Genomic DNA, 12486 nt, shown 5'->3' on the forward strand with positions numbered 1-12486 from the left:
GATCATGGAGCATGATGATGAGCTGAATGACTTGCGGCTTCAGTTCCAAGTGCTACAGAAACAACAGGAGAAAAGAAAACTGGAAAGAAAAAAGGAGAAAGAATCAGATAAGCCTAATGTCAGTGTTTCACAGGATGATCTGGATCTGTCAAAACAAGGCATGCAGGCAGACAACCTGCCTGCAAATGACAGGTGAGTCTTACAAAGAGTGAATTAAATGTTTACTGAAGTTTTTTGTTTTTTTTTACCTGAGCAATTGCTTTGATACATTTTAGTTATAAAGAGTAGAAATACAAAAATCTTTAAGGTTGGAATTATTTATCTTTTACATGAATAATCTTGGTTGACAAATCAGAAGAAGTATGCTCTTAACGTGCAATTAATTGCCTTCCTATAGACTTCTGCAGAATGAGAATCAGAATTTGGTAGACCAGCTGAGAGAGCTGCAAGATGAAAATGGTCGGCTCTTCAAACTTCTGAGTGAAAAGGATTTTGAAATTAAACACCTTAAGAAGAAAAGAGAAGAGGAACGACTGGCCTTAGCAGGTATAATACCATAATTGGCACATATTTTTCACCACAGTGATGTTAGAGATGCGTCACGGCTTCTTCATGACTCATCGACTCCATCCGTGTAGGCACGTCGGGTTTGGCAGGGGATATAGCCGCCACCAAGATTGTTGAGCTGTCCAAGAAGAACAGAGAGCTGACCTCTGAAGTTGAGCGAGAAAAGATTAAGTCGAAGCAAAACAGCAACAGAATAAAAGAGCTTGAGAAAGAGGTAACAAAGTTTTGAGTTAGGTTTATCATTTAATTTGAATTGTTGAATGGAATTTCATTGTTTCAGCACACAACTGTTTACAGTCTTTAAACAATGAAGTGTTGTTTATCATGTTATTTGTGGAATAACATGAAGACGAAATAAATTAATGGGTGAATAATTATAATGTTATGATCCTTTTTGTAGCTTCAGACCGCTTTGGTGCACTCTCTACCTGGGCAAAAGATTGATACAAAGCCACAGAATAAGAGGTCATCTGAAGACTGTGAGGTAATTTTTGTAGTAGTAGTAGTCAAAATGGACCAAAAGGATATTTTATGTCTTCCTAATTGTAACGATGGCAACTCGATCTGAATCATGTATAATTTGTTCTCAAAGCAGGAAAATCTGGTGGTGAAATCCCTACAGGAAAAATTAGCTGCTGCCCAGCTGAAAGTAACTGAGTATCGCAACCAGGTTCAATCCGCCAAACAGGAGTTGAAAGTAGCTCAGAAGGTAGTATCTTTTTTTGCCTGCCCTATGTCTAACTGCTCAAGAAGGACACCGCATATTCATATAATCAATCCACAGTGACTTCTGTGTTTGAAAATATGAACTGCTACTGCTTTTGCAGGTGTTGATCAGTGAGGTTGGAGAGGAGGTCAACCTTCAGCAATTACTAAACTGCCCAGGGAGCTTTAGAGGTCGCTCTCAGCAGATACTGGCTCTTCAGACAAGGGTATGCTAGAAATGAAGTCATAATGTCCTTCTCATAGAAATACAAACTTAAGTTCATAACAGAGTCAATGAAGTGTGTAGAAAACATTCACAAAAAAGTGGACATTTTGCATCAGGTACGGGATCTTGAGAAGCAGCTGAACCAGTCAACTCAGCAGAGACAGCCAAGTGTCTTGAGTGCAGAGGAAGAATTTCTTGGCTTGGGGGACCTTCTGAAAACCCCCACCCAAGACAGGAACCTCAGCTACATCCGCACCATCGAGAAGGAGAAGAGGGAGGCGTTCGAGGTGTGTAAACAGATTTGCAAACGGGATTTGATGAGTAGAAATATGAATTTTATCATGTTTAAAGGCCCTGCTCTCTTTCCACTACTATAGAGGATCTCAGTGGACTACGAGGCCCTCCTGAAAGACCATGAGGATGTGAAGAAAAAGCTGGAAGCCTCTAAAGCCAGGAGCAAATCTCTGTCTGCAGAAGTGAAAACTCTGAAGGTCCAGATTTCCACCCTGCTCGAGAAGGGTAAACATGATGATGAGCTTGTGGATGCTTTGCTGGTAAGCATTTAGATAAAAGAAAAATATCTACGGTTACATTTATAAACTCGTGTCTGATTTTATGATTTTACAGAAGCTGTTCTGAGACTTATAGAGTATGTTTGACTACATTTTCAATTATTATATGAAAAACTGTAGATAATCTTTTCAGTAAGAAAACCAGACATGACTTCAGATTAACTACAGTGCAGTATGGGGTTTATTCATAAGGTTTTGGCCGGTGTTCATAAGCCTGAATGATCATGGGATCATATGGTTCATGGACAAGATAAGCATTCCTGCAGTTAGAGGGGTTTTTAGGTTTTCAAGTAACAACAGGCGTACATTTAGTTCATGAATTAAGTATGGTTGAATGTGTAACATGATTAAAGCCCATTTGACAATTTGTAGTTTAGAAGTAAATGGTCCATGAAAGGTATGAAATGCTTTATACATTTGGTTTTGGTGCAATGGTTTATTAAATAAACAATCCAGCTCTTGTTCCACATACCAAATAACAATAAATAATGACAGATTTCACATCATATTTACAAGTCAAAATAAGCCCCAGAATGCAGAAAAAAGTGATGAGCCCATTTACCATGTTTTTCTCAACAATACCTGCTCCTTATCTCATCTTCCTCTGGCAGAAGCAGCAGACCCAGATGCAGGAGGTGCTGAGGCGGCTCAGCAAACAGCAGAACGGACAGAGCAAGGAGACGCAGCAGAGCTCGAGACGCCAGCTGAGCATTGAGCCTTCAGAGCACAACACTCTCATCCAGAAGCTTAAGCAGGTGGTTGCTGAGAAAGAAGCCAAGATCAAAGAGCTGGAGGAGGAAATCCAGCAGCTCTCCATTAAGGTGAAAAAAAAGGCAAATGTCATGTTGAACTTTATGTTTTGGCAAGCTGCCCTAAAATTTGTCTATTCAAACTTTTCAACCAATTCTTCACCATTCACTCCTGTGTTTTTGTGCTGTTTCATAGATTAAAAAATACTGACTTAGATAAATTTGGCAAGACATTAAATGTGTGTTCACAACTTTTACAGGAAGAGGGCATGGAAGTGCAGTCCAGCCTCAAGACAACAATTTGCAGTGCAGGCTTTTCCCCTGAAGAGGGAGACATTGACAAGAGAATAACATCTTCAGGGTATGTATGCTAATGGAACGATGCTTAAATGGTCATTGGAATATGAATATTATTAGTTAATTGAATGCATTTAGCTATTGACATTCATTAAGACGGTGTATGATGTATTTACATCTTAAACTAATTTCCTCTGCTAACTGTTACAGTGACAGGCATGTCAGACATCTTGTATGGCAAGATAAGGGTTAATGATATATTCTGGCTAATGGGGGACTTCCTGTAATCAGGTTATTGATTTTGTTTCATGTCTCGCAGCTTTGTCGGCATATTCTGCTGGGATTTCTGTTCATATTATGCTGTCAACTTTCTTTTCCCAGTTCAGTTTCTAAATTTGGTCATAAACTGCTGCTGCCTTCTGTGAGAAGTAGTGTGGACTTCAAGTAAGTGGACATGAAGCTACTCTGTTTATACCATTCCTGATACAATGTTATATCTAGTTAGCTACCATTATGAATAAACAATGTTTTAACGTTTTGTTTTCAGGGCTCCAGGTTCTTCAAATTGTCCACAATGTTCAGCTGATGTGAGTGCACTCATGACGCAGTGTAGTGAATATAAAATCCTCTGTGTGGAGAGGGACAGACTCCTCGAGCTGGTGAACATCCTACAGACAAAGTAATATATACTGCAGAAATTGTTTTTTTTGTCAATGAAGTTGTTTTCCTGCTGAACACATTTTTTATTGTGCTCCATTATTTCACTGTCAGTGGTCCATAGTGTTTGTTGAAATGCACATCTAGGAGAAACATAAACTTAAAAATGTCTCCTGATCTGGAACTTTAAAACAATTTCTACTGATTTTAACAAAATATTCCAACAAACACAGGGGACACACAGGGACACTTTTTTTTTTTCAAATTTTGACACTTTTGCGCATCAATCATAAAGATGAGCGCCTCTAATTAGGCATGAGGGAAAGTTGCAACATGATATCACCACAATATTCAGTTAATTTGTAGCCCATTGTACGCGCCTATTTGAAGGCTATAGACAATTGTTATTGCTCTCTGAGTACTGCGGGGTTCTTCGCAATAGTTGTTTTTAGTTCATTTTATTACTTTAGTCAAATCCTGACTGAGGGGTGCACTAAAACAACAAAGAGTTTTATTTTATAGCCCTCAGGTTAAGTTAGTATTAGATCTTCCCAGTGCTAACTTAAAAGAAACTCAATGTTCTAGGTTAAGTTTAATTAAATTAAATTAATTATGATAATAACATAATTAAGCAATTTTAAAAGTTATATAGGCAATTACCTGGATGTATCAGTTTGATTATTGTGCATGTACGTAATTATAGAAGTACATTTATTTGTTCACATATTTATGTCCATCTAAAGCGTCATTAGTCCACCTCTACAGTTACATTCAAGAAGAATTGCATTTGTTTAATTGAAACTCATTTTTGTTTTGTTTGAATCTTCCAGGGAAAAGGAGATGAACCAGAGGTGTTTGCAGGCAGAGCAGAAGTATCAGGAGGAGCGCCGCAGCACAGTGATCCTGGAGCAGCAGCTGGAGAGGACAAAATTAGATTCAAAGTAAGGACTGTGCAAGCAGCAAGGGTAGAACTGGTATGGCAGCATGATGTGACAATGTCAAGCAGATTTTCATTTTACACTTTTTATTTTAATGCTCTGACTCATTAATTTCTCCCTTGTCCGTCTTGCTTGTGGCTGTCACGATTGTCATCCCTCAGGAGCAGTGTCCCTCAGTGCTAGGACGGCAGGAGTCTATAAACAACAGGAACGGTCCATAGACAAACTGAATAGGCTGTCCAACACGTTGACTGGCATTCATAAACATTTTGTTTCTAACTTTGTCAACACTGTAGATGTTTTGAACTGTTCTTGAGTTTTGTTTTTCCAACTATCAAATTTACACCAACAGAAACAGCGATGCATGGCAGTGGACACACTGCCTATGGACAGCGCTCATTCTGACTCTCACGTTTGGACTGCACAGAGATGTTCAAGTCGCTCTTATATGTCATCTCTTGGCTGGTCATTCAGCTGGAGGTAACGGAGGAACTGAGGGCATCGCTAAAGAGCACTCTCCACCATGACCTGCAGCTCTGCAGTGACGTGATGAGACAAGTCAAGCATGTTTTCCTGCAGGCTCTGTGACAGCCCAGACAAGACACTAACCAGGGGAAGTGGCTGGTCCCTGTTCAACCTCACGTCCAGCTGAGCCCTACCTTCTCCTGTCACACGTGTCAAACATCAGCCTGCAGGAAACAGGCTCTCCTCTTCTGCCTCACAAACACCACACAGATCTTATTTTTCTTCATCTGAACCCTCACCGACAGTTTATGGTGGTCCCTTTCTGCATTTGGGTGACATCAGTTTAACCACTTGAGTACCTTGAGTAGCAGAGCTTTCAACGTAACCCTAATGGCATCAGACAAGTGTTCCTACCGATTACAGAAATGTTTGACGCTGATAAGACGTCTCTCCATGGTTTCATATTTTGTCTGCTTGCTGTTTTATAAATGTCACTGTCACATTTTATTAAATCAATGTATGTCTTTTCTTCCGCTGGCAACCTTAAGTGCATTGCAGGTATAGTTAGCGACTATATCTGTTTTTTCAAATATTTTTATAAACTAATGAGACATCTAATTTAATCAATGAAAAGGAATCTAAATCTTCACTAAATGCTTTGAATATATTCAATATATCCTTCATGGCTATTACCTTGCTACAGTTTTTAGTTTTTTTTGGCCCCAGATGGTTGTACGTAAATGTGTGACAGGCCAATCCAAATAGTAAACACCTCAGTTAAGTTCCCAAACGCTTCAATATTCCTTTTAAATATTACTGTTAATCATTTCTGACTTGAAACCAGCTGTGTGGGAATAGTGGTTGGAAATGAATGCAGACTCAAGCTGCACAAACTCCCGCTGTAGTCTTCCATACGTTCCCCAGAGCATGTCACACATATGTACAGTATGGCTGTGTGATCTTAAATTCTCCTAAATTCCAAATGTTGTCTGGATATGCGTAGCCTGGTGGGAGTGGCCCCTACATTCGTACTAACATCCGAGTTATTTTCTTCCGATGTAGCCAAAAGGATTTCAGCAGAAACCCCCCTCCACCCCACCCCGCCCTCCTTCTCTTCCCCCCTCCACATCACGCTTAATTTAAAACCATGGCTGAGTTAGTGTGCTGCTTCAAATACCGCACTATTTCTTCCAGGACCCTGTGGGAGATTGGCAGGTCCCCATTGGACTAAGCGAGAAAGTGCCACATGACAAAAATATCAGCGTTTGGACGTGATGAAGAAAGCCTTTATGCTCAGAGTAACAAAAAACAGCTTGTGTTGAATACCTCCTGGATAGAAGGTGAGGCACCTTTTAATGTAATAGAGTGAGATGTGTCATTGGAGGAACAGATGAGATACCGTGAGGCTTATGACTACATGTCCTGCAGGATTGCCAAATGTGTATCAAATATAGCAATGTGCGTCACAAAGGGTGTTGATGGAGCAAATACTTGTCATGGTCCCTAACTGCATCCGATTCCAGGGAAAATGTTTCACTTAATACATTTTTGTCTTTCGTTGTTTTTTTTGTTTGTTTGTTTGTTTTTTTAACATCTGCAATAACACAACTTCATATAAAAGTGTAGTCAGTGTTCCTGAGCATGTAGAACATCTTCCAAAAAGTGTAATCTGAAGCTTTTATTTTGAACATGTGCTACTTGATAGGAGCAAGGCCAAAATGACCAGCTTTGGGGTTTTAAATAAAGCTTATTGCTGTTCAATACTCATTTCCCTGTATTTTCAGCTAAACCCCAGTGTTGTCACAGATAGATGCAACTACTCTTGTTGACTTCAGTCATTAGAGAGTGTCATCACTTTCAAATAAATTACACTATGCCAAACAATTTTAATATTGTTTTATGTAGCTGTATTACGCAGAAAGGTGTAGATTTATTCCAAAATGCCCAATAACCCACCAAACCAAACACAAACTTATGTAAACACAGCATACGTAAACAGCCTCACCTATTTGTCATTCCAGGTTTGAATGACTCCTTTCTCCATCCTTCTCCTCAGAGGTATTCCCTCGTTCTGGACCGATGCTTCCTGCAGACCATTGACTGCATCCAGAAACTAAAGTAAATAGTGGAGCTGTGAACGCAGAGGTTAAAGTTAGCCATCAGTATATGAGGGATCTGTGAACTTTACTCAGGCCAGAAAACGGTTTGTGCCTCTATGAGTCCATTCATCTCCCAGTGCGTCTCATTTACATGTAATGGAAAGAAAATAAACAGCAGAGTCCTAATGTGCTCATTTACAGTAAGTAGAAATAAAATAATGAGCTGTTATCTTCACTTCGTGACAGTGCTGAAGCGATGATAAGCACTTTTTTTTTTTTTTTTTTTTTACAAGTGAAATGTTCGTCAAAGTCAACCGAATGAGTAAAATTGTTGCTGCCATTGATATCCAAAATCAAGTATGGAGGCAAGTTCTGTCAACGGATTATCTGATCTTGATTTTGATCTCTGCCTCTTTCTCTCTTATGTCAAACTTTTGAAGATATGTTTGATCTTTTTTTTTTTTTTTTTACTTTGGCTTCCCTTGCAGTTTCTCAATAGATGTATTCTGGAGCAGTGAAGTGCATGTCAATACTGTCTGCTTTTTAAAAAAAATTTTTTAATGTAATTTTGTTTATTTGAGCAAGTTTAAAAATAGGCAACATCACTAGATGGCAGTGTAGTTGGTCACGTACTGTATATCACCTCATTTATCAACTATTGATGTGTCTTTCTGACAGTCAGTGACCTGTTATTGTCCTGCAATGATGAAATCTGTAGCCAAAAATGACAAGGACTTAATATAAAGTATGCTTAATCTGCTAGAAATGTGCAGTATCTATTCTAAATAGTACATTTTTATTGTCATTGTGATAGCCCAGTTGTGATCAAATCAATAAACTGTAAAGGAAAGTGATCTCTTTGCTTCTTGAGGGAATTAAAGAGTAAATAGAAATATGAATAAATACAATAATGGTACAATATATGTCCTCGTAGAGACATTATTGTAAATCAGACAAGCAGGAATAAACATGTATTGCTATATATATGTAGCATAAATGCATGAATATATTGTGGTGCTGACATGACTGCATAATACACCAGCTGTATTTTGCTACTGAAATATTTTGACAGAGCAAAGGCACAGAGAGCAAACCGACACTAAAACAAACTGACTCTGAAGTGGTGACAACCTTTCTTAGAAAACCGTTATCTTTTGACAAACTGTAGCTCCTCGCTGTCTGTCCCCTGCATGTACTGCCACTAAAGGCTGCCCCTCCAGTCCCTGCAGAAACCAAGCCATCACTCTTGACTCGTGACTCGTCCTTGTAACAACCCCCGATGGTAGAACAATTTCCTCACTCAGAATTTAATAGCTATTTGTGTTCTGTCAAACTCGGAAATAATCAGTGTCTTCAGGAAACACTGCTTCACATCCGATGACAGTCCTGGCAATGAAAGAAATGGCTGTTTTGTTTTTTATTCAGTATTTGGTACTCAGCTGCTCATTGTTGCATTTTAATGCACCTGAACAAACTGCCACTGCCAGAGAATAAAAGACATACGGTCTGTACATTTAGATATATGTTCCTGGAAGTTAGAATCACTGGCCATGTCATGTGTGGCCATCATCACTGATGCAGATATCCTTCATATTCCAGCCTAACTGACACACAAAGACTCTGGTGCTGACTGCAGCTCCAGGGCAGGAGGAGCAGTAATGTGAGGGCAAGCCCCTTAACAAACAGAGCTGTTTAACAAGTCCCTTAACACATGCTGACACAATGACATTGACCTTTTGCTCACGAATATGATCACTGCCAGTGGGATCTGCTTCCTTCTGAAGACTGACTGATCACAGGCTGTTGATATTTCTAGTTTTACCTTCCATCTGATAGATCACAGTAGAAAGAGACCAAAATAATTGAGAGAGACAAAAGAGGATGATGTTGCTGGCTGAGCCACCTCGACGCCCCGGGAGGCTGCTTATCACTCAGAGAAATACTATCTGCATGCTTTATGAATATAAATGTGTGAAGCTTTGTTTTGACAACAATCACATCCATCATTAATGCTTAATGGGTCCTCATTGTGTCAGCAGAGATTCATACACTGTAGCTCTTTATGTAGCGCTCTATTTAAAGGATGGTATATTCGCGCAATTATTATCGCAATATATTGCAAAATTTGTTCAGCTGCTTCATCCTGAACACACCATTCTGCCTCTATTTATCATGTAACTGGATCTTTACACTAAAGGTGATGAGTAATTCAGAAAAAAAGACATATTTGATAAGTCTATCTCACATTTCCAGGCACTAAGCGGAGGCTCTACCACCTTACTTGTCCTCTACCCTCTGATACCAGGCGTTAATGGCTCCGAGCGTGTTTCCTCTATCACAGAATCTAGCTCAGCAGACGGCCATAGGACGAAAATGTCAAACACTCAAGAGTTTGTCCCACTGTAGGAGGCCTTTTGATTCCCTGTATTACAACCAGAAAAAGTCATATCACCTTCAGTGCATCAGACTTTAAGATGCAAAATGTCACTCTTCATCCATTCTTCAGCAACACTTCAAAATATAAGAAAATTGCCCATCAACATCATTTAGAAGACAGGGACTTGGCATAGATGTCCTGACAGCAAATGCACATCTATCAAATACAAACGTGAAAACATTTATGTTTATCACACTTTAGACTGTAGATTTCATATTTTTCAAAAAATGCTGACGTCACTTTTATCATTCAGCTAGCCTATAGTGTCAGTCATGCAATATTCACACACCACACTTTAATACTATTTTGGTTAACAACGGACTGTGCATTTTATCATTTCTTGTAAAAACACTCTAACACTAATTTAGTAACAGTATGTACTGTACATTTCACTTAGTCCCGTTGGTACTTTTTCCTTTGGTAAACCTGGAATGCAAGTATAAGGAAAATTTCAGGGGGAATCAAAATTGCAGTGAGGGGAATCACAAGTGCAGCGTTATAACGGTAATGACGCGAAATTAAACAAGATGGTGCAATCACTTAACATTTGAAAGAGTGAGTGGGTTCACCATGTGCTTCACATCTAAAATGTTCCAGTTAGATAAGCTGGTGCATCGTTGACCTTGGTAAAAACAGACATCTAATAATAATCATTGATTTAGCTACTTAATGTCTTTAAACTTACTCTGATTACAAATAAAATGTCAGCACAAAACAACATCATCACCTAATGTTGTTTCCTGTCGTTTCCATCCCACTTTGTTGCAGTAACTATAATAAAAATTGAATTTCAAACCAAATAGGAGCAGAATTTCACAGATTTTTCTCCAGCTGGCTTTGAAAATACCACTTGGTTGACAGAGAGCTTTAGTAACAAAAACTAAAAAAAAAACTAAAAAAAAAAATGAAACTTAAGCTTTGTGCATACCAGATAAAAAACACAGCAGACTCTTTTATATGCCATGAGTTTGATGTGACATAGTTGATGTAGCACTGGTATGGTGATTGCATTCAACACCTCTGACAAAAGCCAATCACTGGGAGCCATTTCAGACTAAAGGCTGAGGACAAGGGTTGTCATTATCACCAAAAACCCTCAGGATGGGGCGGCAGGCTGCTCGCATACATTTCCTATTAATCATCATCAGGGAAGTCAGATTCAAGTGTACTACATACTTAATGTAAGTGTATGTTCCCTGATCAATACACATGCATAGTGACTCAGTTTCTATGGTGATAAATGAGCGTTTCCTTGTGTCTTTTCCTGGAAAGAAAATCTTCGATGACAAGATATTTCATCACTGATAATTACAGTCCTATCCAGGAAAAAGAAAAGGTTGAGTAAATGGAAGTATAATGACAAAGATTCCGTTTTGACGAATGGCATTTCTCATTAAAGGACTTTTTAGACCTTCCTTGAGACATGAGAATGATGATTGAGTTTGACGTAAAAAGTATCTCTCTGCAATGCAGTACGACCTTTTACAGCTGTTTAACTGAAATCGTACGTAATCTGTGAAGTAAGTGTAGGTGTAATGTCTGGCTGTTATAGCAGTAGGTGTGAAGATTATATGTGAGGTTCACAATAGGGACAGATAAGATAACCTTAAGAGCCATGTTGGCAGTATGTTCTGTTAGCAATGAAAACATAACAGAAAACATCTAGTGATGGAAAGTATGAAAATATAAGTAAAATGCTCTTATCAAAATTTTTTTATATCAAAGCAGTAATTCAACATTTTGGGAAATACACTTATTTTCCTTCTGGCGGTGAGTTAGATGAGAAGATCCATACCACTCGTCTCTGTTGGTTAAATACAAGGCTACAGCTAGCATCTGGTTAGCTGAGTTTAGCGCAAAGACTGGAAGCAGGGAGAAACAGCTAACCTGGCTTCCGTCCAGGAAACAAAATTTGCTGACCAGCATTTTAAAGCTCACTAATTAAAACGTTAGGTCTCATTTGTTAAGTCCATACAAAAACCAGCATGTCACTATTTGACGGGAGGTTATGTACCAGATTACTTTCTTGGCTCTGGCTCACCAAAAGGCTCTAATAAACCCAGTGTACACTACCTGCCCACACCAAACTTCAGACAAAGTTGGCGACAAGATTGTGAATATAGTAGAGCTTTTATCAGCTAATGAACCACAAGTAGGCCAATCCCACAGGAGTTGGTTGAGACAAAAACACAGCTAAAAATAGATTCATTACTGAGCTTTCGTTTGCATGGTGTCCAGAGACATGACCCCAAATCAAGTTTTGCTCCCGAATGTCTATATGGCAACTTTTATACTGCCCCCAAGTGGCTAAAAGAGCCCTACCTCGTACTTTACTGTGTTCAAGTGTTTCCTGTGGTATTTGCCTTTTGTAGGACTTTTAAGAGGGAATTAACACCATTATTATTTCTTCTGTACTTTTGTATCTGGTATTCGCAGTATCGGGTGGTTTACAAATTAAAATTTCATGAGCGAAAAAAGGAAATAAGCACAAAGAAAATCATGTGTTGCTGTAGTTCAAACACAAACAGAGATTTATGAATGAATTAGACATGGTCACAATAACGGAGACCATGTGTGGCATTAAAATACATTTTTAGAGTTGTACTTCTATTTTTCATATTTGAGGATATTTGAATGGTAGTATTTCCGTATTTTGTGGTGTGGCTTTTTTTAGTTATAAAATTTATATATATAAATATACGTATATATAGAATAATTTTCCCATCACTGGAAACATAATAGAAAGCGATCATATGGATTAAGGGCAGCAACAT

The 12486-nt window shown here is 38.7% G+C and overlaps 1 protein-coding gene and 1 long non-coding RNA gene across 2 annotated transcripts in view; one reads left to right on the top strand and one right to left on the bottom strand.

Annotated features, from left to right (window-relative positions):
* Positions 1–7060, top strand: ccdc13 (coiled-coil domain containing 13). The gene is made up of 13 exons (XM_087173347.1): positions 1–192; positions 398–546; positions 639–781; positions 968–1051; positions 1160–1276; positions 1395–1499; positions 1615–1785; positions 1876–2052; positions 2682–2891; positions 3080–3180; positions 3498–3560; positions 3664–3795; positions 4604–7060. The coding sequence occupies exons 1-13, from the start codon at positions 5–7 to the stop codon at positions 4716–4718; spliced, it is 1755 nt and encodes a 584-aa protein (XP_087029473.1). The 5' UTR covers positions 1–4; the 3' UTR covers positions 4719–7060.
* Positions 4579–12486, bottom strand: part of LOC111653304 (uncharacterized) — a 13115-nt gene continuing 5207 nt past the window's right edge. Inside the window, exons 2-3 of the long non-coding RNA XR_002760660.2 lie at positions 7182–7307; positions 4579–4688 (exon numbers count right to left, since the gene is read on the bottom strand). This is a non-coding gene — a long non-coding RNA (uncharacterized LOC111653304). The remainder of the gene's footprint in view (positions 4689–7181; positions 7308–12486) is intronic.

The sequence above is a fragment of the Seriola lalandi genome, unplaced genomic scaffold (genome assembly GCF_002814215.2).
Source record: "Seriola lalandi dorsalis isolate HSWRI2012SDOR001 ecotype SW California unplaced genomic scaffold, Sedor1 jcf7180002054182, whole genome shotgun sequence".
In the NCBI taxonomy this organism is placed as follows: domain Eukaryota; kingdom Metazoa; phylum Chordata; class Actinopteri; order Carangiformes; family Carangidae; genus Seriola; species Seriola lalandi.